This window comes from Lactuca serriola, chromosome 3, assembly GCF_051521515.1.
Source record: "Lactuca serriola cultivar US96UC23 chromosome 3, Lser_US96UC23_V15, whole genome shotgun sequence".
NCBI classification, from domain to species: Eukaryota; Viridiplantae; Streptophyta; class Magnoliopsida; order Asterales; family Asteraceae; genus Lactuca; species Lactuca serriola.
The window spans coordinates 73741986-73768565 of record NC_136410.1 but is presented as its reverse complement, the minus strand read 5'-3'; the positions used below and the strand labels follow the sequence as shown (position 1 = coordinate 73768565).

The 26580-nt window shown below is 36.1% G+C and overlaps 2 protein-coding genes across 2 annotated transcripts; one reads left to right on the top strand and one right to left on the bottom strand.

Moving 5' to 3' along the window:
* Nucleotides 1–16437: 16437 nt before the first annotated feature.
* Nucleotides 16438–19213, top strand: LOC145092624 (alpha/beta hydrolase domain-containing protein VTE7-like). The gene is made up of 10 exons (XM_079030581.1): nt 16438–16926; nt 17382–17476; nt 17547–17644; nt 17747–17796; nt 17931–18026; nt 18117–18206; nt 18324–18416; nt 18500–18595; nt 18703–18768; nt 18871–19213. The coding sequence occupies exons 1-10, from the start codon at nt 16735–16737 to the stop codon at nt 19048–19050; spliced, it is 1056 nt and encodes a 351-aa protein (XP_078886707.1). The 5' UTR covers nt 16438–16734; the 3' UTR covers nt 19051–19213.
* A 4178-nt stretch (nt 19214–23391) lies between these two features.
* LOC145092623 (uncharacterized) lies at nt 23392–25750 on the bottom strand. The gene is made up of 4 exons (XM_079030580.1): nt 25540–25750; nt 24680–24922; nt 24564–24597; nt 23392–23927 (listed from the first exon to the last, which is right to left on the bottom strand). Exons 1-4 carry the CDS (start codon nt 25592–25594, stop codon nt 23522–23524), a joined length of 738 nt encoding a protein of 245 aa, XP_078886706.1. The 5' UTR covers nt 25595–25750; the 3' UTR covers nt 23392–23521.
* Between the last annotated feature and the right edge of the window lie 830 nt (nt 25751–26580).

The window sequence follows — 26580 nt, the reverse complement described above, 5'->3', positions numbered from 1 at the left end:
AAGTCATACACAATAATATTTTTAGACTTATCCAAGTGGGAGACTGTTGGATTAATGTCTAAGTCCATAACTATAATTGGTAAGACTTGACCCGCCCGGCATGGTCCATTTGGGTTGCATGGCATCATGCATTTGGATAGACTATAATGAGAGAAATAAGACACTTATGGTTATTAATATATTATAAGTTCTAGTATATTAATAATAAGAATAATAAGATTATTTAATTAGTATTGATCAAGAATTAATCTAGGATTAATTAAGTGATCAAAAGAAGACTAATTAAATATATGGGTTGATTGTGTAAATCATCCATACTTGTATAGTGGGCTAATGCTCCATGGATAATCAAGTTGGGCTAAAATCCATAGGATGGTCCATGGATGCTCCATGGTGTATTTGAACCCATGGATCCAAGGAAATGGAAAGTCATGACAATTAGGGTTTACCCTAATTGTAACACTATATAAAGATCTTATTCTTGACAAAAATCGGCCACTAGTGTGTGAATATGAAGGGCTAGCTGATTTCATGAAGTGTAGATTTCTCTCAAGTTATTCCAAGTGTATTTGGTGTTGTGTGAACCATTTGAGGTGTCACACTTGGGGCACTAGGCACTCAAGCTTCATGAAGACTTTCTACATGAAAGAGGTATGTATTCTATCTTGTTACACTCATTATTTTGTATGCTAGATTAGGATAATACCTTGGAAGTTCTTATTTGCATGTATAATAGAGAAAACATAGATCCAAGGTATTTAGGGTTGCATGTACACTTAGGAGTATTAGAATGCTCAAAACCCAACACTTAGATCTTCATCTTAGTGTTCTTTTACTCGTTTTTTTCCAAATGAAGTAGTCATTGGGAGTTAGACTTCCCATATGGATAAACCCTTTCAAATCTAGGGTCTTAAAGAGCTTTCATGGCATAAAGGTGCCAACTTTATGGCCATAAGAGCTTCATGCACCTTCTAAGCCCTTGTTTTGGCCTCTTAAGCTTCATTTGTCCATGCATGTGAGTAAAGTTGAATACTTTATGTGACCTTTTATCATTTAAGGTCCATATCTGTGTTTATGAGCTTTATCTTGAAGATATGGTGATTTTTGGATTAAGACATAAGCCTTTTAGGATTAGGGTTTGAACTTAATGCCTTTGGGGTGGTTCTTAATGGGTAAAGTTGGAAACTTTACCCTCCTAGACGTATTATCAATCTAGATCTGGGAAACAGGGCTTCGGTTGGAAGAATAATGGTTTAATGCATTAAGTGGGTTGGCTGATCGAAGAACTCAATGAGTTCTTAAGGGAACTCGACGAGTTGAGTTGGATTTGTCCCGATTCTGTTGAAAAAGGAGGAACTCGACGAGTTAAAGGGAAACTCGACGAGTTGGATCGAATATCGCGATTCTATGCTTAATGGAAACTCGGCGAGTTGTGGGATAACTCGACGAGTTGAGTCAACTCGGAGCATTGACTTTGACTTTGACTTTTGCCAAGTTTGACCTTTTAGGGGTTTTGAAATATTGATCGGTATCTAAGGGATTGTTTCTGTTTAGGGGTTGATTAGAGCTGTTTTCGGGCCGGGGATTTATCCAGTTATCATTCAACTTTCGAGGTGAGTTTTCCTCACCAGGTTCTGCGGGTCTAAGGCACCAAGGCCCATTCTTGTATGATTATGTGGTTATACTTGTTGTCTGTGTGATGCATTTATGTGCTTGTATGTGTATGTCTATTAGGCAGGGCCCGTTACATGAGTGTGGGCGGGGCTCGTATCTCATTTTGATCCGAGTGTGGGCGGGACCCGTTTCCAAGTGTGGGCGGGGCCCGTATCTCAATATTATTGGAGTGTGGGCGGGGCCCATATCTCATCATTGCTTGATATGTATGGTATGCGGTATTTTGGGGGAACTCGCTAAGCTTTGTGCTTACAGTTTTAGTTTATGTTTCAGGTACCTCTGGTTCCAAGGGGAAGAGCTCGGGATGACTGCATCACACACACCATTGGGATTTTGTTATGATGTTGTACTTTGATTTATGATAATTGATACACTGGTTTATTTCAAATGTTTAGATGATATGGAAAACTACTATTTTATCTAATATTAAATCGAAAATTTTGGGGACCGTATTTTTGGATGCTACATAAATATTCGACGAAGTAGAACCATCTCTATCAAGATGACATACCCATTCTCTGTAATAGCAATATGATCAATTATAACAAGTCACACACTCATATTCCAGAAGTACAAAAACAAAGAAATTCCACGGTTGAACTACCAAAATATAATGAACTAGAAATTCGAGTTCTAAATGATTCATTTGTTATTGAAAAGCTAGGACTTGGGGATTTTTATAGATCTAGTTCATTGAAACTCCATTCAATAAAACGGAAGAATTATAAATTTCCAAAATAATAGATAAAAATAACACAAATAGAGCCATTTTGAAACCCATCAAAGGGATCGTTCCCCACCCATGAGCAACTTTACCATATACGAATTCAACGATTTTAATAAATCCCCTACAATAGTTCGTCTTGGACCAGATCTAGCAAAGATTCGCACACCATAGGAGTCCAAATTCATAGATTCAACCACTTCTTTGGCAGTCCTAAAGGTACGCACATACTCATTATGTGTGTATAACATCTGAGTTAATGAATTGACAACATCCGCAAATAAAACAACATCACCCTCACCATAGAAAGAAGTAAGCATATTAGAAAGTTCATTTTCTGTGCCACACATCTACAACTGCAAAAAAACGGGGTTGCTGACCAGGTTCCGAACATAAAAACCCAATCTAATGGGAAATTTGACCATATACCTTGAAAACATACGACACACAACCTTTGTTGATGGAGTCATCAACCTTTGCACCAAATAATGTCATAGAGAACATCGAATTGTATGCTTTGACATCACGTATAAAGCGGTCATCCTCAAAAACATTGAATAATAACTAAAAGTGGATCCAAAGGGTAAAGAAGCACAATAAAGCCTAACCCACATCACCTAGTATAACGGGCATTATTAGCCCTAGATAAACACAGGACCCTCTCATGAAACCAAAAGAGTGCCCCACAAAACTCATGGACGCATGATCAATCCACAATCATTATAAACGGGCAACACAAATATATCAACCGACAACAAATTCCTCTGTGTACGACGGGGCTATGTTGAAGCAGAGGTGGAACCTCTCTTATGCTGATTTTGAATCATCACAGACAAAAGAAAAATAACAGAAATAAAAAAGAACATACCAAAAGCGTGACCTAACTACTAGGGATGGCAAAAAAACCCGAACCCGACGAGGAAACCCGATTATTTCGGGTCGGGTAATGGGTCGTTATTGGGTTTTTTTATCGGGTTCGGGGCAGGGATTGGGTTATCCTCGCCCCGACCCGCCCCACCCCGATTATATATATATATATATATATATATATATATATATATATATATATATGTTAGTTGCACGCATTCAAAGATAAAATACTTACCGTGGACAGTCTTTTTAGTGATTAACAATCCGGTGTCAATGATCATTTTTTATGTTTTGACGTATTACACTAAACTTAAATCAAATAATTTTTAATATAATGTCGAGTTAATTTCATTAAAGTGATTCATCATATTTTTAATTTAAAAGGGAGTCTAAAACATGTATTTTTTAAGACATCGGGGTACCCTTAAACGGAATAAGGATTTCGTTATGAATTATTGTAAACCCGATAAGATACCCGAAACGGAAAAACCCGAACCCAACAGGACACCCCGATAAGATACCTAAAAGATATCGGGGCGGGTTTGGGAAACCATAACTGTAAGGTCCTAAAAACGGATCTTACCAGTGGTCAAACAATCAAACAACCAAAGAAAATAAGAATTGAGTAGAAGTAGAATCGAAACAAGCTTGCACGCGCTTTATAACTGAAAAACGTCGGGTACAACTTGTTTACAGTGATCGTGAACTCTCTAGGATCAACAACCAATAATGACCTACACAACCTGTATTTATAGGGGACTTGGGCCGGAAATAGGGTTTACGGTCGTAAACTCACTACATGGCCGTAAACACCAAAACAACCTACTAAACCACAATAAAGACTCAAAAGAACTATTACAATTGAAAGCCTAGACCAAACCATTAACTGGACCCTTCAATCTCCCCCTTGGTTTGGTGCTAGCTTGAACTCAATCTTTGTCGACCACCAGTACATCTGACTTCCCCATTGCCCCATTCCACATCCGTTTGCTAATGATATCAACAACCGTAGACATATATTCTTTGGCAGCTGGCTCAAAAATATATTCTGCAACTTTGATCTGATGAAGGTTTAGCTGATGTATATCCCATTTCCCAAACTGAAGCAAATCTCTTTTGTCATATAAACGAATGCATCCATTTTCAAGCTTTATGACAGCAGAGGCTGTAGTTTCATCAAACACCCAATAAAGCATGGACCGTAGAGATCCATCTGGATGATTCTGAAGAATACAAATATGCTTTACTTGATCGGTAGCAGGCCACATCACAGATCGAATAGGTTGATTGGTTTTGGGATCAAGTACACTTGGGTATACTTTAATAATCGACTATGCAGTCTTCATTGAAGGAAAACCCTTAAGCACTTGATCTTCCAAGAAATGCTTGAACTATGTAGCCTTGGGATTTTGAGAAGGATTTGCAAAAGGAGCCTTTGATAACTCTAAAAGGTCAACCCTGGTCCAGGAATGGAATTCATGAGCATCTTTATACAGTTCTGTGTTGCCACTCTTCCGTCTCACGATCCACATACTTAAAGTGTCATGCAATCCCCATGAGATAATCCCTGACCTATCACCATATACATCTCTAAAGCGATTTTCTCCAAGATTTGTAACAGTGATGTTAGGCTAATCCCCAGGAGCATTTTGATCCGAGCTCCTTTTAAACAAAAGTTGACCTTTCTCAGCAGATTCGGCCAGTCTAGCACGTTTTAAAGCCACAACATTTGGAGCTTGAACTGGCTCCTCGTCAAATCGATTTATAACACGAGATGATTGAGCAGATGATGACACAATGGGGTGAGCTTGAACATGCAAATTAATCCTTGACTCATCAGCAGATGTCTTGAACTTGTCACCAAGTTCCTCTTCTAGCTTTTTCTTCAAATCAAAGTAGCTAGAAGTGAGGAGATTAAAATGAGCTTGGAGATCAGAAATTTGCTTAGTCTTCAAAGTCTTGTCCTTTTCAAGATCAGAAACTTGAGTCTTCAGCTTGGCATTTTCGCTCAAAAGATCAGTTACTTGGATATTGAGCTCAATGTTCTTTTGATCAAGCACGTTCATTTTCTTCTGAATCTCATCAATGGTTGGATTATCTTCTCCTAAATGACCTTCTCTAAAGGAAATTCCTTTAGCTCTGGGAGAAGGCACCGAGCTTTGTTCCTGAGCTAAATGCATGGTGAGCCTTACAGAGGCAGCATCATGATCTGGCCTGGGAGGAGAAAATCATGCTGGAGCAGAAGAGCCACCAGCTTCATAGGTGGTGCTAGGACCTTCACTGATAGGTTCTAATGAGACAATGACAGGAGTGGTTATTGGTGGAATTGGGAGGCCTTGAAATATATCAGAATCAAGAATTCCCTGTCTGGGATCACGTCTTCTTCTTTTTGGAGGAGGTTGAGAAGTCTGGGTTGTTGTATGATCACTCTGAAGTGGTTTTGTGGTAGGAGAAACACTATAAGGGGAGGAAACCCTAACACCGTCACCACATGAGTTGTTGTTTCAACCACTTGTTTGGTAGTAGAAGGCGTTCATTCGAGAATATCATCGGAATCCCGTATCTCCGTTGCTGGATGAGCAACATCATTGATATTGTCAAGTAGCGAGTTGAGATTTTCATTTGACACGAAATCTTATTACTTCCAAAATTCAACAGAATTTCATCCTTATCGAAGCCAAAAAGATCAACATCTTCATACAAATCAGTCTCAGTCACACTCTTTGAAGACCCTTCATTGTAATCACTTTGAACTGGAAGTGATGTCAGATCATGTTCCTCTACCACAAAAGCATTTGGAACTACTGTTTCTTCTCTTTCTTCATGATCTGACACAGTGATAACATCCTCTTCTAAAATCACCCTTTTTGAATAAGTGGGCTCAGAGGATACTTTATCAAAAGATCCATGAGACTCGGATGCTTCATTCTGCTCAACAAATTTTCCAAACTTCACAAGAGGATACAATCCTTGGAAAACGACCTTTCCCTTGCGATTTTTCTTGATAAGCCCAACAGTGTGAGAACCTAGAGACTTCATGTCTAGGGTTTCTCCCTCCTTGACCATCTCGGTAAATTGAATGTCAATGAACATTTGGATGAACCTAGGATACATCAAGAAAGTATCCCGGGTTATTGCATTGATGTTCACCACGAACTCGTCCAATATAAACTTCGAGAAGTTGAAGTCTATCCCTGCAGCAAGAGAAGCAATGGCTCCAGTGTTCCTTAGCGAGATCTCATCGGCACCAGACCTTCTGCCAGAAATGCAGCTCACAAATAATGAGCCAAGAATCTCCAGTATGGTGGCAGAAGCTTCTTCACAGTGGGAGGAAAGTTGCCTTCGTAACCCATCTTCTTAAGAACCTTATGGGCATCTTCAATCCCAATCTCAGTAGGAAAACCAGGTTGATCATCAATCAGCAATGCTTCTCTGATGAATTGTTCAGTAATTTCAATCTTACATCAACAGTAACTGCTCCATCATTATCCCTTTTCATCTTGGCGGTCTGCCAGAATTCCCTGATAATGTTCTAATAAACCACGGGATTCACAGTGATAGCAGAAGCCAAGCAGCATTCTCTCAGCCCGTGGATCATCGACTTGAACTCTCCATGTGCAACAGGAGGATCTGCTAGTATGATAGCCAAATTGTGCATGTCCGCGAATTTCAAGTTAGCCATTTGATCTGCACTAAAACGAGCCAAGTAAGAAAAAAAAGATATTAGAGCAATTAATGTTTTATGTTTTTCTTATTTAATCAACTTAATTTTTGGCCCCAAAAATAATTTTTGACCAAACTGGAGTTTATGGTCAAATTTGGGTTTACGGCCGTAAACTCATGGTCGTAAGCTCATGGCCGCAAACGGAGTTTACGGCCATAAGCTCCTTGGCCGTAAGCTCCAACCGTAAACGCCGACAACAATTTTTCTTCGATTAAAGCTTCAAAACCCGTCGATTTCATGAAATAAACACATATTCATGGTCGATTTTGGCCTACCTTTGAAATGAACCGAGCAATTTCACAGATTTTTTTTTTCGAGATGAGAGAGAGTGGGAGAGAGTTTACGGCCGGAAAGAAGGAAATGAGGAGTGGAAGAGTTTTCGGTTGTAAACCCTTGCTTATATACCCTGTTAGCTTTAAGTTGTTATCCACACAGTGTAAGGCACAGTCCAAATCCCAAAAAATTTCAAAAATAAAACCTTTTGAGAATTTAAAATTAAAATTAACATAAATTAAAAATAAAAAAATAATTTCTAAAATTTTAAATTTTAAATTTTGACAATTATAAAAAAAATAAAATTAAAATAAAATAAAATTAAAATAAAATAAAATAAAATAAAATAAAATAAAATTCAAGAAGACTAAACTTATCTCAACAAACACTGAATATAATTTTGTGACACAGGATCAAAGTTGTTAGACGGCCTTAATCCACTTGTCGGTACCTTTACCTTCATGTCTATGTCTGGTCGATCGCCGGTATTGTGATCCACTTAAACACGAAAATTTTGTGATAAATTTGGACAAGTTAAGAAGGACAAGACATTTTTGATCCTATATTCTTAGATAAATTTCCTAGAGACCATTTAACTGACGACGACCAGGGATATTGTTGTCCACCTAAATTGAGCAGCGAGATCTACAGACAATCTGTAAATGTTCAATTTTAGTTGTACTAGAACATGTTTCCTGCTTCCTGATATGCTCCAGTAATCAAGGGCTTCCAGAATACTCCTTACATCGGGTGAGCAGACAATTATTAAGAGAAAAGATAGATTTAGAATGGATATGCTATACACCCAGGTCGGATCTCTTCCAATCACGCAGAGGGTGAAACATATGACTAACTGAAGTTTTTAGAGGGATTGAAAAGAAGAATGATGCATATACCGTGTACCATGTCGGATTGAAAGTCATGCAAAGGAGACAATATATGGCTAACAGATAGAAAGAATTACATAGAGGGAAGATGCAGAGAGATAGAGTTGCATATGTTACAGTCCAGGTCGGATCTCTTGATCACGCAGAAGGAGAAACATATGACTAACAGACAGAAAGAAAGAAAATAATCTTCTACAGACCTAATTTATTGGAATTCCCCAGTCATCCCATCAATACCGAAATTAAGGACAGAATCTGCACATCGAGGAAAAGTTAATCCATAGTTCTAGATACGAGTTCTTTTAATGTGAATAGTAGATTCCCATGTATATCTCCCTGCTCAACCTATCCGAGCGTCGTATTTTCAGACTAAACGGATTTAGCTAGGTCAAGATTTGTCAAGTCTTTGAATTCCTTAAGTTCAACTCTGCCTAGTCAAGTCCATTTAGAATCTTTTCTGCCTACCAGCGCATCGAATCACAGAGTGTAGATGATTCAGTTTTGGTACGTTACACAGATTCAGATTGCCTGTTATCACTTGATAATATCACTTCCCAACACGTTACCTACAAGCAAAACTATTAGCAACATATTTTTGATTTTTTTATTTTTAATGTTTTTGGATTTTTGAAATTTTCAATTTTTGTTTGGTTTTTGTTTATTTCTCCCCCCTAAAGTTGTGCATGGGTGAGAATGAAATCACTAAAATGCACAAATTTAAACTAACCTAACCTAAAAAATTAATCCTCAAAACGAATCATTTTCAAAAATCCCACAAGCACATCGAATCGAGCTTTGCTAAAAGGCTTGGTGAACAGATCCGCCACATTATTAGTATTGGGAACCTGTTCCACTCGAATGAGCGAAGGTTCATAACAATCTCTGATAAAATGAATTTTGATATCAACGTGCTCGGTTTTGGAATGTTGGACATGATTTTTAGCAATTTGAATCGCAGCCTCATTATCACAGTAGATGGGGGTTTCTAGATAATTCAAACCGTAATCCAACAGCTGATGTTGGATCCAGATAACTTTAGAGCATCAAGCATATGCAGCAACATATTTCGCTTCTGCTGTTGAGATTGAGACGGTATGCTGTTTCTTGCACTGCCATGACACCAACCTGTCTCCAAGGAATTGACACCCTCCTGATGTAAATTTCCTGTCAAGCTCACAACCTCCATAATTACTGTCAACAAAAGCATATAAATCAAATTCGGAATTTTTCGGATAGCAAAGACCCAATTTTGGGTTGCCTTTGATATACCGAAAAATTCTTTTGACAGCAATAAGATGTGAAAATTTAGGATTAGCCTGATAACGTGCGCATTGAAAAACTACAAACATGATGTCTGGACGGCTTGCAGTAAGATACATCAACGATCCGATCATCGATCTGTAGTGTGTCTGGTCTACGGATTCGCCATCAGTATCTGGAGTTAGCAAGGGTCTTTCGGCCATCGATGTCGATGCAGGTTTTGCGTCTTGAAACCTGAATTTCTCAAGAATATCCTCCGCATACTTAGCTTGATGGAGCAGGATTCCGGTTGAATTTTGTTTGACCTGAAGCCCCAGAAACATGGTCATCTCACCCAATGAACTCATCTCAAACCTCTTTTTCATAACACCTTCCAAATCTTTACATAGTTGTGGACTAGTAGACCCGAAGATAATGTCGTCAACGTATATCTGGACTAGAATCTGATCATTACCAACATACTTGATGAATAAAGTTTGATTGATGGTGCCATGAGAGTATCCATGCTCAAGAAAGTGCTTTGTAAGAGTCGCATACCACGCTCGAGGAGCTTGATGTAACCCATACAACGCCTTGTCCAACTTGTAGACATGATTAGGAAACTTCGAGTTAACGAACCCAGGGGGATGATCAACATAGATTTCTTCCTTCACCTTGCCATACAAGAAGGCTGTCTTGACGTCCATTTGATAAACCATGAAGTTCATGTAGGAAGCATATGCAAGAAAGATATGAATAGCCTCCAAGCGAGCCACAGGAGCATAAACCTCAATATAATCAAGACCCTCGACTTTTCGAAACCCGCAAACCACCAATCTTGCTTTATTGCGCACTATGACACCGGAATCATCCTACTTGTTTCGATAGACCCAGCGTGTGTCCAGAGACTTTTTGCCCTTTGGTAACTCAACCAATTTCCAAACCCCGAGCTTTTCAAATTGATTTAGCTCTTCATGCATAGCATCTACCCAGCTGGGCTCAATTAAAGCCATTTCAACATTCTTGGGCTCTATTTGAGAGATAAAGCAAGAATAGAGACATGTATTGACATATCCACTCTATCTTTTGGTTCTAACTCGATCACCCAGCTGACCAATGATGTTTTCGATCAGATGATCGCGTTGAAATCGTGAAGGTATCTCTTGACTGATATCATGGTGTGAAACAGGAAGATTGTGAATGTTGAAACCTCCATTATTTGTTGAATGTTCCACATTAGACGAATCCGCTACAAACTCATTAGCAATTTCTTCAGGAAAGAGTAGTTCCATAAAAGTTGGAGTAATAGCAGAAGCATCTCTAGACATGAACTCTCTTTCAACAGGGGTAAGAGGTGTAGCATCAGCATTTGGAGTATCATTTTGAACTGGAGACTCTAGACTACAAAGTAGAACAAATGACTCCCCCTCAGGTGGAGCAGATGACTCCCCCTCAGATGGTGAGGAGGATACCGTTGGAGGTCTGTAAACAACTTCTTCGTCTTCGTCTTCAGAAACAATCTTCGAATCATAGGAAGACCCAGATGAACCATCTGAAGACACATTAATGGACTTGAAGAGCGATGTGTAATCAAATAACCAATCAGGGCCCACTCGAGCATCCGTTTCATTCTCCTCCAACCAGCGTACGTCGAAGGATTCTAGAATCTGCATTGTCTTCTTATTGTAAACCCTATAAGCGGTGCGTGCAACATATCCTACGAAATAACAATCATCGGCTTTGGCATTGAACTTCGGGTTGGACTCCAAGTGAAGAAGGGTGCAAGGGCAGCCAAATACGCGGAAGTGACTGACTGAAGGCTTATGACCATATAGAATCTCCTACGATGTCTTCATCTGAGCTTTGTTGATCAAAACACGATTCTGAACATAGCATGCAGTGTTAATCGCCTCAGCCCAAAAGAAAACAGGTAACTTGGAGTCACACAGCATCGTCCTTGCAGCGTCTTTTAATGTTCTATTTCTCCTATCAGCAACACCATTTTGTTGAAGCGTGTGATCAGAGCTGTATTGACGCATAATTCCCTTTTTCTGCGCAAAAATGATTAAGAACAACATTCTTGAATTCTGTTCCATTATCAGTACGAAGCGCCTTCACCCGGTTGTTGGTTTGGTTCTCAATCATCACGATAAACTTCTTTATCAGATCAGCAACCCCAGCATTGTTGGATAGGAAGAAGACCCATGTAAAATGAGAGAAATCATCGATCACAACCAGACAGTATGAACTTCTATTGATGCTTAGGACGTTGACCAGACCAAATAAGTCCATATGCAATAACTGGAGCACCTGACTGATTGAGTTAACCTGTTTTGGCAGGTGTGGTTTTCTATGATGTTTTCCCTGGGTACATGACACACACTTCTCAAAAGTTATAAAGTCTCTGACAGGTAAGCCTCGGACCATCTCATTCTTTGCAAGGCGATTTAGGTTCTTAGCGTTAGCATGACCGAGTCTTCAGTGCCACAGCATTGCGTTCTGTTCTGAAACCTTCGAAAAGAGGCAAGTGACTTGTTCAGGAATGTTGCTATTCGTATCAATAATATACGCATTTTCATCCTGCTTTGATTTGACAAGAATCCACTCTTCTGGAATGACAGTGTCTGTCTTGAGAATCATGCACTCTTTGTGGGTGAAATGTGTAGAATATCCTATGTCACAGATTTGGGAAACACTCAACAAGCTGTGTTTTAACTCGGGAGCAAATTTGACATTCTCAAAGCTTAGCACTCCATTTGTAATGGTTCCTCTCTGGGTGATCTTTCCACCTTCTCCGCCCGCAAAAGAAACATATCCCCCATTAAAGGATTGAATGTTGCTTAGTTGGGAGATGTCTCCTGTCATATGCCGGGAGCAGCCGCAGTCGACGTACCAAGGTCTGACGACATTCCTCCGCAACTGTCCCTGCAAGATGAGCTGTATCATTTAGATTTGGGAACTCAGGTCATCACTATCCTGGGTTGGCCCTTTACTTTCTCTGATTGACCTTGCAAAATCTTCAAGTTTGAATCATAATTTTTGACCTTTTCAGAGGACGATGATGATTGGTTGGAAGTTAATTTGGGCATCCAATGATATTTAGGTTTCCTAACAGTCACAAGTGGTTTTGAAATATGTTTCTTATTAGATTGCATTGAGCATCTGGATTTTCTACCAGAATTGGTTGAAGATCCAGAACTGCTCTTTGACGAAACCGATCTTGGGGAAACCTTGTTCGGTTTTGGCAAACTGTTTGGGACTTTGTTATGAAAAACCCTTTTATTCTTTTGAAAAACTGCCCTTTTTCTACTTCGATCATCCTTCCAATCATCATCCCGAGAACGAGTTCTTGAGGACTTTCAAGTTAAAGACCTTCCTCTAGATTCGTTCTCTCCTCTTGGTGACATATAATGTACAAAAATTCTATTTTGAAAATTCCTAGATATATGACCACCGGTACCACAATTAAAACAAATTTGTTTGTTATTATTAAAACTTGTACTGCCTTTCTCAGATTTATTTTCTTTACTGACACCCTTACTTTTCCCACAAGAACATGGACATGAAGCAGGTTGTGAGATAAGTGAGGGTGCATCAGATGGTCTGACTTGTGGAAGTGGTGTGTTTTCATTAGGACCATCACAAATATCAGGATTATCAAATAACTTATCAAACACTTCAAAAAACTTAATTCAGTATCAGCAGGTGCAGAAGTATCACAAAAAACATTGTCATTTTTAACATCAGAAACAATAAACTCTTTATTTGGAACAAAAATATCAGGTTCAGACGCAGTTTTGTTATCAGAAACATATCCTTCAATTTCGTGCTTTGATTGATCTAAGGATTGATCTGCAGGTGAAGTAGAAATGTTAGTACTTTCAACATTAATAAATCCTTCGGAAACAAAACCAAATGGCTTGCCATAAACCATGAATGGTTCGTTGGCAATTTCCTCTTTAGTCAAAGGGTGATACTAATACGTATGATTAAAAGGAGGAGGTACATTATCGTATCCTAAACCCTTTTGTTGGTTTCGTTTGAACTACAGGCAATGGTCAATCATGTTGTTAACTACCTCGCTCAACACATCAAATTTTTTAAAATCAAAATTTAGAGATTCAAATTTGCTTTTTAATGTGTCAAGCTCAATAATTAACTCAGCATTCTGTCTCTTGATATAGTCATAATTTTCACATATGTTACTGTAGTCTTCCTGAAGTCTCCTAAAGTCCTTGATTTTTGTTTCTAACTGGGCCTTTAGGGGTTTTTGTCCTTTTCTAAGTTGATAGCCCTCATATCCAAGGTCCTCTATTTCTCTACGTAATGATTCTATTTTGTCACGAAGAATTTTAACATAATCAACACATGCTTGAGAACAAAAAGCTAAACTTACCTCACTTTTCTTGGGTTCGGAAGTAGTAGATACCATTAGTGCAAACTGCAGCTCCATCATCTTTTCTTCAGAACCAGCTGCAACATTCTCCATGGGAGCATCATCATTGATTTGGACTAAGTGAGCATTTTCAGGCTTCGAAATATTTAGAGCCTGAATCTGGTCCTCCCAGTCAAATGACTGAGCAACCATAGCAGTTTCACCGTTGACCGAAGCACCTCCACGATTGTTTCCCACTGCAACCATCGTATTGTCATTATTCAATCTTCGATCCGGTTTCGGGCACTCACGAGCAAAATGACCTGGCTCGTGACAGTTGAAACATCGCAGCTTCCCTTTGTTGAACCCTACCTTTTTATCAGCATTCATCCCCCAGTTATTCTTCCCTGTCTTTTTAGCAAACTGCTTCTCCCTGAACACTGCCATAGCAATTTGCCACGTAATATCCATCTCTTCTACATCTTCTGGATGAATCTGATCCAGATCAGCAAGTGACAACTGAGGTGGAAGCTCTCCAGCCACAAAAGCATTATAGCAGTTAACAAGTCCTGTGGCGAGAGCAAGATTGTCATCACTTTCCTTTGTATTTGAGGAAGAAGCTACAACTGACACATTGGAGGAGGGAACAGCTTGTGGAGTGACAAACGACTGGCTTTGAGAATAAGGCATAGATGACGCAACATTGAAGGTTTGAATATGAGGTTGTTGAACAACAAATGCTTGACCCGAGGAAGAAATAATTGATGAAAGAGCATTGTTAGATGAAATCCCGAGATTAGCAGTCGAATACGAATTCACGTGGTTAATCTCTCGCTGTTTATCATCAATATCACAAGCTTTGATGATCGCCATTATTTCAGCAAGAGTGAGACGATTCAGATCCTTGGTCTTCTTAATCACAACTACATTCATGTCCCATGACTTTGGAAGAGCATTCAGTAGCTTTTTATTTATCTCTGACTTGGTCAAGAAGATCCCAAATATATTCATCTCAGTAGTGAGAGTTGTGAATCGCTGCAGCTATGCCTCCAGGGTTTCTCCGGGAATGTAGTTAAACATGTTGAATTTATGTCGCAACATATCCTGGCGGCTTTCCTTCATGTCTTCATTTCCTTCATATACCTCAATCAAGGCTTCCCGCAAAGCTTTAGCTGAAGTATATTCTCCGAAACCTTGAGCTATATCAGGAGATAAAGCCATGGTCAGAGTGGCCAAAGCCCTTTCCAGTTCCTCAACTTTCTCAAAATCCTCATCTGTATAGTTCTCAACTGCTTTGTCAATTATTTGTCCTGCAATAGTGGTGGTAATTCGGACATGACCCTTGATGACGCTTCTCCAAACTTTGAAGTCTTTCATTTTAATATACTTCTCAATCCGGTATTTCCATTCAGGAAAACCATCTGCAGACAACAATCTTGGAATACGTGTAGTTGTGCCCATGACAGAATGCAATTCATGATGATGTGTTTGACTTTGAGAATCCATTTATTATTATTTTAAATCTTAAAGTTAAAATCAAAAAAATGTCAAAATTAAGTTTCCAGTCAGGTAGTTTACGACCGTAAACTGAGTTTATGGTCGGGTGTTTACGGTTGGGGAAGAACCACTGATAATGGTTTATGAATATGATTTGTTTACGGTCCTTGAATGTTCTTGAGTTTACGGCTGTAGACAAGGTTTACGGTCGTAATCTCTTGGCAGTAAACTCCCATAAATTTCAGTAAACGCAAATTTAGAGCAGATTTGATCCCTTTAGCAACGAAAATACCAAACCCAATCTCGAACAGTGAAGAATATGAGTTTAAACGGCCGAAAACTCGATTGAATGATGCTTTGACACCGGTTTCGCTCTGATACCATTTGTAAGGTCCTGAAAATGGATCTTACCAGTGATCAAACAATCAAACAACCAAAGAGAATAAAAAGTGAGTAGAAGTAGAATAAAAACAAGCTTGCACACGCTTTATAACTGAAAAACGTCGGGTACAACTTGTTTACAGTGACCGTGAACTCTCTAGGATCAACAACCAATAATGACCTACACAACCTCTATTTATAGGGAACTTGGACCGAAAACAGGGTTTACGGACGTAAACTCACTACAAGGCCGTAAACACCAAAACAACCTACTAAACCACAATAAAGACTCAAAAGAACTATTACAATTGAAAGTCTAGACCAAACCACTAACTGGACACTTCAATAACCCGCCCCGAACCCGCCCCATTGCCATTCCTACTAACGGCAACAAAAAACAATGAAATCATTCGGTAGAAGAGAAAACTGTGATACAAATTGAAGAGACGACAAGATGGTTAAACAAAACAACAACGACAAGACGGTTAAACAAAACAAGACACAGAAACCCTAACATTTTGGAGGAAAAAAAAAAAGAAAAAAGAATACCGACACATAGAGGACATGTGGACGAGAAAGGGAGGGAAGACATGGGCAACGCTTATGACTCATTTGGAGTTGAGAAGATGAAAAAAAGAGTGAAGGGACGAAAATGTGCAAGCAGGCAAGAGAAGGGTGTCAAATACTTAAAAGGCAACAAAAACTGTTCCTAAGTGAATGAATATATGATTAATGTAAGCCATAAACAAATTCAAAAGACTTATCACTTAAAAAAATAAATAAATAAACCACCCCCACCTCTACCTTATGCTATTGTTTGCTATTTCAACAAGCTAAAAATGGAGAAGAAGCACAAACGGCTGAACGAGTAATGAATAACTTGTGCGTGAGGCGTGGCAGTGGCAGGATACTCCTCCCGAGATAGAACATGGTGGACCAGAAGGTCTAAAATCTTTGACGTCTGTACTCCCATAGACAATTAAACTACCTTCTACAAGTACCATACAACCCCACCATCCTCTTGAACGCTCTCAATCTCCTCCTTCCTCCGCCTTCCGCCTATCAACTGGTCACTGGCGTGCACTAAATCATGTTCATCGCCACCACCATTTCCGCTTCTTTCTCACCAATGGGGATAGCAAAAACCCCTAATTGCCGCACATCGCCGGTTGTTGGAGTATGGGCGGAGGTTTTCCCTCCGTTTCTGCCCAAAGAAATGGAGAAGATTAAGGATCCGTTTGCTCGAAGATTAGCTTCAAGGATTGAGAGACTGCCTGTGGAGGTGAACACTCCTTATCTATCGATTTTTTTTTGGTTCGAATTCGTTTTGATTTTTAGGTTGACAATTGACATCGGTGCTTCGATATTTTTAGTTCTTTTTCCTGTAAATTATGCTTTGGAAGAATTACTAAATACAGGAAAATGTCAAACTTACTTTTCACTTTAGCGAGTAATAATTGATACGTTGATTTTGAACCCAAAAAGACATTTCTGGTTCTGGTACTCACTTCTTTCTGTTGATTGAGCTTTTTGCATTTTGTAATTTTCCTTCTCTTACATTTGGTACGTCAGCAAAAAGTGTACCAAATAGGCATCGCTGTACTCCATTTCTAGCTCAGTTTTCTTGTCTAATCAAACATATAAAGTAATAATTGTCTTATATCATGGTTGATGTCAAATATATTTTCAAATCTGATGGATGCTTAATTTCATACTGTGTTTGCTATTGATTTGCAGCTTAGCATCTCAAATACTTGTGTTATGAGTAGTTGTGTGAAGCCAAAGATAAAGGACACAACCAATCCCCTTGTTCTACTTCATGGGTTTGACAGGTACACAACCATTGATTTCAAATATGTTACTTTCATGATTGAATTTACCAATTTACCCCTTATTCTTCAGTTCTTGTTTAGAATGGAGATACACACTGCCACTTCTTGAGCAGGCTGGATTTGAGACATGGGCAGTTGATATTCTGGGATGGGGTTTCTCTAACTTGGGTTATCTTTTTATCTTTTTTCATCTTCATATATTGGATTATAAAAGCAAACTTGTGTAGTAAATTTAAAATTTCCCAATCATCTTTTTTTACACTTTATCAGAAAAGCTTCCACTATGTAATGTAGAATCCAAGCGGGATCACCTCTATCAGGTAAACTTGTGTAGTAAATTTAAAATTTTCTAAACATCTTTTACTAGTCAAGTTCTTGTGGGCCCCATTTACATGGTATATGAATTATGAAGCAATGAAAATGTGATTGTGTTTTTGTTTTGTTTATGATTTAGTTTTGGAAATCCTACATTGGGAAGCCTATGTTGCTAGTGGGACCGAGTCTTGGGGCAGCAGTTGCAATTGACTTTGCAGTCAACCATCCAGAAGCTGTAAGCATGAATGATATAAAGCAACACATTTCGTGAATTTGATTTTGTATTATTGTATGTGTTAAAGGGCTTATTTTGACGTTTTTACAGGTTGATAAGCTGATTTTGCTTGATGCAAGTGTTTATGCAGAAGGCACTGGAAGCCTCTCTAGGTTACCCAAATTTGTAGCTTATGCTGGTGTGAGTATGCTTAATAATTCCATTAATTTTGACTTTTTGACCACCACCTAAACCGATTTTTGACTACATTGTGATACAACTTTTCTCTGTGTGAAAAAAAAAAAACAAAAAAAACAGGTCTCTGTGTTAAAGAGCCTCCCATTGCGTCTTTATGCAACTAGTTTGACTTTCAATTCTCTTCCATTCAACACATGCTTAGATTGGACTCGTGTAAGTTGTTTTTCTCCCCTTCCACTTTCAACATTTTCCGATTTTAGTCCCTCAATTTCACACCTTCTTTGTTACTCTTCCAGATTGGGCGCTTACATTGTCTATTACCTTGGTGGGAAGACGCTACTGTTGACTTCATGAACAGTGGGGGCTACAATGTCACTTCCCAAATCAATCAGGTTCGTTTTATTTGTAAACAATTCTTTACATTGATTATTTATGTTCTTTATGAATCTGATCATCTATTATTATTATTATTATTATTATTATTATTATTAATCACCAGGTTCTGAATAAAACACTTATAATATGGGGTGAAGATGATCAAATCATTGACAGCAAACTCGCAGTGGTTAGTATCTCTCTTTTTTTTTTTTATGTAATTAAAATTTATCTCTGTTGTTGAATATTGGTGATTATTAAATATTATAAGCAATATAATATTATAATGCAGCAATTACATTGTGAACTTCCAAATGCTATAATTCGCCAAATTCCAAAATGTGGTCATCTCCCACATGTTGAGAAACCGGATGATGTGGCAAATTTGATTAAAGATTTCATTGAGACGAAAAATGTTCCAGTGTTATTGAAGAAGGAAGAGAAGAAGGTATTGGTTCCTCAGTTTGAATAGATTTATATAAGTTGAAACTTTTTCAAGTGTGTGTGTGTGTGTGTGTGTTAGGATTTGTTTATCTTGTAGAGATTTGGGATTTTGTAAATAAGAAACATAGGTTTCCTGTGTTTTAATTATTCATTACTCATTAGATGTTTAAAGTTGTGGTTGATTGTTTGAACTTTATGTTGCTAGTGATTTGGAGATCTTCATCTTAAAATCTTACAACCTTAACACTCAATAAATGAAAAACAATCACAAGTACACTAGGACAATCTTAAAACAAGATCTGTACTGGGGTCTTATGATCTTAGATCCAATCTCAACGATTTAGTATTTATTTTATTGTCAAATATTTAAATATTTAGTCTCTTAAACCATAAGAAATTCGTTATTTCTATTAGAAAAATCTCATGCATAGCTTAAAAATTGTTTGTTTAGCTTCAAATCGAGCCTCAAACTTTTGTTTATTCAACACAAAATCCAGATAACATAATGACTTATAAAATGTTAATTTCATCCATTCATCTCAAATTAGGTAGAACATCGTTGTCATATAGTCTAGTCCTACTGCAATCTTTTGTCTTTAGTTGTACATGTTGATTATTCGGATCTTGTCTTTTTATACTTAGGATGGTTTCATCTTAATTGGTGTGGTTGGCATCTATAAGTTTAATAAAGTTAATGCCATCATTGATGTTTTTATAATAAGTGTTGCTAAAACAAGATCTTACTACTAAAATTTGGAGACTAGTTCTTATAATCTAGTTACGACATTTCACATCTTTAATGTGGGATTTTGTGGAATTGAAAAAAACTAATTTAGTTAGCTTTTCTAAAAGTTATTATCACGAACTTCTATTTAGTTTGAAAATTAAGCACTTAATAGAGCCAACATTCACTATTTTAGATTTTATTTTCTAAAATACTAAAAACTAATCAAATATAAATTAATAAAAAAAATAAAAATAAATAAACTTTTGAAGAGGTTGATACTTGATAGATAGCAATCGTGGTTTTTTATTGAATAAAGTCTATACAACTATGATATGCTCTTAAGTAAAAATAAAGTTTATAGTTTATTGAAAAATTTTGTATTGGATTGTATTGCCGATCCTGAACTATTTGCATTATGAATTGTACATGCTCTAGGGTCCTACTGAAATAACGATTAAAGATGTTAGTACTATTAGAACACATGATTTTGTTTTTCTATTACCAGCTCACTATTTATTGAGTGTTTATTTAGTCTTCATATTATGTACTTTTAGATCTTTTCATTAATAATATTTAGTTTACTCTCTAATTTAATTTTTGAAATTTCAAACCTTTACCATCTTTTACCAAATATTTGGTTTATTATAGATTTAAGAGCATCTTAATTGTCAAATATCAAATTCATGGTGAATCAAAGATATATATATATATATATATATATATATATATATATATATATATATATATATATATATATATATATATATATAGAGAGAGAGAGAGAGAGAGAGAGAGATGAGTAATGTTTAAGTGTTTTATTGCATATATTAGGAGTAAGAATTAATTAAACCAATAATATTTTATAAAGTTCAAAGTTAAGGGGGTCAAACTAACATTTAAAAAAATAAAAGGGTGAAAAATGTATTTTTAAAAGTAGAAGAGTAAAAGCCATATTATATATACTATGGGATTGGGGATAAACACAAATGTTTAGAAAACAAAATAGTAAAAATGACATTTTATAAAGTTGAAGTATGAGGGGTGGAACTGATATTTTAAGAAGTAAAGGAATGAAAAATATCATTTTACAAAATAGATGGTTGCAAATGAAGAATAATATATTTTTTTTAACGCAATTATATAAAGTTTAAAATTGCATTTTACGTATGTTTGTATACTGTGCACTACCGCTTGTACTAATGAATTTATCTCACAAACCAAAAGTTATATTGTATATATACTTATAATGAGGAGACTATTATAAAATATTTTAGATAAGTAAGAATATATTATTTATTAAAAATAAATAAATAAGGTTAACCGTTAAACCATTACGAAATGTATTTGTAGTCGCTAGTCACCATGCAATATAGCTTCTATGAAGAGGATGCTCAAAAGGAAAATTACGAGAATCTTCATTGACTTTGATCTTTTTTTTTTTTTATGGGAATATCACTTATTAAGGTAACTAAGTTTTTGGTTTGTTTATATTTGAGTAATTATCTTTTTTTTTTTTTTGTATGTATCTAGGTAACAAATTTGTTGAAAGTGTTCATATAGAATCATTATCAACTGTTGTAGCAAGTTACATCCTAGATATAAAGACTTTCAACAAGTTTTTTATCTAGATGTGGACAAAAAAAAATAGTTATCCAAATATAAACAAAACGAAAAGTAAGAGTAAATTACACGAATGGTCCCTGTGGTGTGGGGGAATTTTTGTGTTTGGTCCCTAATTTATTTTTTTAACTCGGATGATTCCTACTGTTTATTTTTGTTGCGCATTTGGTTCATGTCTTACCTAAAAAGACTATTGTATCCTTATTAATTCATTTTTTTAATTAATTTTCTTATTTATGTATTTATTTTTTATACATTTAGACTATTGTGTCCTTATTAATTTATTTTTTTAATTAATTTTCTTATTTATGCGTTTGGTCCATGTCTCACCATCACATCTCTCATTCTCCGCAACTTCTATTTATTTTCCATCTTTAGTGTCAGTGATATCAAGTCTTCAACATCCCTTCTTTTTTCGGTCCTTCAACTCCGTCGAATTAACACCACAACCCACTAAAGATGAAGAGACAGTAGGTTATGGTGTTGTTTCGTCAGAGTTGAATGACCAAAAAAAGAATGATGGTGAAGATGTTGATGTGATGAAAGATGGAAAATAAATAGAAGTTGATGAGAGATGAGAGATGGATGGTGACCGTTGAGACCCAAATTAAAATTTTCAATTGTGGTTTCAGGTTTACGGTGAGGAGATACAGATATGTAGGTGGGGTCTATTAATTTTTTTAAATATATAAAAAATAAACACATAAATAAGAAAATTAATTAAAAAAAGTAATAATTGCACAATAGTCTTTTTAGGTAAGACAGATACCAAACGCTCAACAAAAATAAACAGTATGGACCATCCGAGTTTAAAAAAAATAAGTTAGTGACCAAAAACACAAATTCCCCCAAACCACCGGAACCATTCATGTAATTACTCTTACTTTCGTTTTGTTCATATTTAGGCAACTATTTTTTTTTGTACACATCTAGGTTGCGAATTTGTTGAAAATGTTCACATCTAGGATATAACCTACTATAGTAGGTCATAATGGTCAAATATGAACACTTCCAACAAGTTTGTTACCTAGATGTGTAAGAAAAAAAAAAGATAGTTATCAAGATATGAACAAATCTAAAAGTTAATTACCTTAATATGTTATATTCCCTTTTTTTATTTATTTATTGAATCATCTATACAAATAAAATCCAAACATTCAACTGAAATGTGATACACCAATTGTATTAAAGATTTTGATCTCCCTATTGATGCCCAAGTGAGCATTTCATGAAAATGTGTTATTCGACTTTTTTTGTAACGTAACAAGTTGTTCTCTAGTATTATTTTTAGGGATGATCTTGATGGTTTCATTTCTATTTCAAACAAACAACTAAACAAAGACCACAAAGAACCAACAACAAATCATACATATACCAAATCATGCATATGCAAGATAAAACGTTTCTAAATTGTTTTTGGGCTGATCTTAATGGTTTCTCTGCAACCAAAGGATAAATCTTGAACAATACTAATATCCTCCAATAGGCCAATTCATCATAGATCAACCGTTTTTCAACTCGAAGATGATTGAACATCAATAATAAACACAACATTATAATATAACAAAAACAAAATAATGAATCGAGATAATCAAACAGTCAATATTAGAAGCGATAAAAGTCAACATATAGTCTTAAATATTTGACAGAACTTGATTGTTAGAAAAAATCAACACCGAAGACTGTTGACAATTTTAAATTTTAATATGAATTATAATAATAAACTTTACATACTATTTGTTAATAAATAATGAAAAGAATCATATACTTATAATCCCAATAACTTTTTTAATATAAATATTAGCATATCATTTTTTTAAATCTTTAATTTTAGAATTAGAAGGAAAACGATATAATAACCTGTTTTTTTATAACAAATTATATTACCGTTAATCCAAAATCACAAACAAAAATAAATCAAAATTACCCCCCAAATCACAATAATTCAAACGTCTCCCATCCAAAAGATCCCAATCCCCCCATGTGAATGGAATTTATTTCCCATGTTTGTCATATTAAAGAGGCAAAAAGATAACATCTTTGTCATACTATAAAAGGAAATCCACATGATTTAATACAAACGATAAATTAACAACCCGCTTTACACCACAAAATCTCATCCACACATATCATATTTCATATCTAACCCTCTTTAAATCAACTTGAACCAAATCAACCCAACAACCGAAATAATTGGCAAGATGAAAATGTCAGCAATTTGGTAAATAGACACACAACCACTGTTGTCAAACCCACTTGTTCCTGTTGGCCCAAGTCCACTCTGTGGATTCACATTGATTCCAGGCATTGTGCCACTCCCAGTTCCAGTTCCCATTCCGGTTCCGGTCCCTGGAGTTCCAGTTCCGGTTCCGGTCCCGGTCCCTGGAGTTCCAGTTCCAGTTCCAGTTCCGGTTCCGCTTCCAGTCCCTGTCCCTGGAGTTCCAGTTCCGGTTCCTGGTGTCGGGGTTCCAGTTCCGGTTCCGCTTCCGGGTGTCGGGGTTCCGGTTCCTGGGGTTGGGGTTCCGGTTCCGGTTGCTGGTGGTGTTGGAGTTGAAGTGCTTCAATGTTAAAAACCAAAAGAAAACAGTTAATAGCTTTCAAGACCATAATCTTTAGTCATTACAGATAAACCATCTTCTTTCAAGAAAAAGAAGAAAAGACAAATAAGCATGCACTTTGATAAATTGATCAACTTTGAACAAAATCATATACAATGGTTTAAATTTTAAGAATATATCTTAAGTCTTAACAGAAAGAAGCACTGAAGAATAGCTTATTTATGACTATGTAAAATTATAATTTTTTATACAAAGGGGAATAAGTAGTTGACCTAGTAGCACTTAATGTTGAGCATATATAGTAACAATACATATCAAGAAACATTCTACGAATGCTGTATGTCAACATGCTAATTAGATCGCAAAGTCAATGCTGTATTGACCAAACAGTTATTTCTGTTAGGTTATGATTATGGATCTATCAAACCCTAATTATCAAAAAGATTTTAACCTGAATGCATAAGGTACAAGTGATTAAATCCTAGCTATGAATTTGGCCATTGCAAAAAAAGGGTTTAACTTTGTTTACTTAATTAGTTCAAAATAGTATAAAAGATATTAAAAATCAGATCTTTACATGATGTGTAGCATTTAATCAAGAAAACAAGATCCAATTAAGATGGAAAGATATTATACCTAGGGTTCCCAGAATAACAAGCAGAATTTGCACCTGTAAATAATCAAGAAACACAACACAAATGAGAATACATAAATGTTGAGAGGGTAAGATCGTAACTTCACATGAGACTCACCAGATGGGGGTGTTTGGGTAACAGTAGCCGTGCCTGAGAAATCACAGCTTCCTAGAACTTGACCTTTCTTTTGATAATAACTATTAACAGCGAAATTGCAATGATCCTTGACTGTATTAGGGTTAGCACAAGCCCCATTTTGAGCGATTTGAGCACAGTCGGCGCCATGTCCACAAGCATAATCAATGTTCTTTTGAAGAACGTCGTTACTCAGTGCAGTGTTGCATACACAATAAGCTGCATCTGTTTTGTAAAAGAAAAATACACAGGAAATGGATCAAATTAGGGCTCAAAATGTAAATCTAACAGGAATCCAATCGACAGAAAAAGATTTGAAGGAAGGAAACCAAATAGAGAAATCTTGAAGTCGTACTTGTCGTTTTAAAGAAAAAAAAAAAACAAATGGGGATCCAAAACGAAATGTAACAACATTCCAATCGACGAAAAGCTAAAAAGGAAAACGAACAGATACTCCATTAGAGATAAAGGAAGGAAAAATCTTGTTGCATACGTAATAATCTGTAGTTTCTAACTTTTGGGAAGAATATCCAAGCGACATAGACATATAAATGAAAACTAAAGCTGAATGACAAAATCTAAGAGAACCCCATTTGAGAAAATTGCAACAGAAGAAAGATAGATAGATAGTCATTTGATTAAAGGAAAGAAAAACAGAGAAATCCCGTTAACATAACAACAAGCTACGACTGATTTTTCTTGTAGAAAACCTCAAAAATACAGACATTAAAAGTGTTGTTAAAACGAAGGCTCGAAAAGGAAATCTACGCGAATCCAAAATAAGAAAAAGGTGAAAAACCAAAAACCCATATGAGAAGATGCAAGAAAAATGAAAATCTTACTTGAATAACCAGCCATAGCTAAGAGAATCGCCATGGAAATTGCTAGAAAGTCCATGATTGTAGCCAGATTGGTAAAGCAAGTAGCTTGTTTGTTTGCTTAAAGGTTTACTTGTGAAGTACGGATGCACAGCGATTAGTGAGAGAGAATAGGAAGAGACAGACGTCGGAAATGGAGGGTTCTAGACGAGATCTACGGTGTGTGTGGACTGTAGACGTGTATAGGCGACTAATTTATGATAAAAAATATATATATATAATTTAAAAAAAAATTCAAAACCCACAGATCAGTGTTTCACCTGAAAAATCATTGAAATTTATTTATTTTTATGTAAGTCATGATTTATTTTTATTTAAGTTATTATTTATCTGTTAAAATCATTTTGCAAGATATAGATGTTTACATAAACACAATCCAGTTGAAAACAAATTTAATTCAAAATAGTGCATTTCAAAACATCTTCCCACGAAATAGTCCAAAACAATCTAATACGATATACTTGTGTGCGATTGGTATCAGCATAAGACTTTTCATATGCTGGTCGAAAAATATTACAAATATATGCATTTTGGTAACTGATTTTATCAAGTAAATAATGATTTAAGTTATAAAAAAAATCAAATTATCATTTTTTTATAGTGTTTCTTAAATTTGTCCATTTTTAATTAGATATTTCTTCCATGATTTATTTTTTTGTTTTTTTTATAGAAATGCCATTCGATAAACATTTTTTTTTACCTATTTAAACTTATGTTTGACCTGTATTAAGCATTTCAAGATTCAAAACCCGTTTTGTCCTAAAAACAAACACAAATTCAACCCCCCATTACTTGAGATAAAGTTATGCTAATATTATAAGTAACAACTTAAATTTAAAGTAATGTGAACCAACAAAGGTACATATACTGTATTGAAAAGATTCCTATCAATCAATAATTTGAAAGTTCAAATTTTATGGAGGACAAAATATAAAAATAAGATTACCGGACATGTGTTAGGCATTTAAAAAAAATTCTTAATTTAGAGTAACAAGTTGGTGAAAT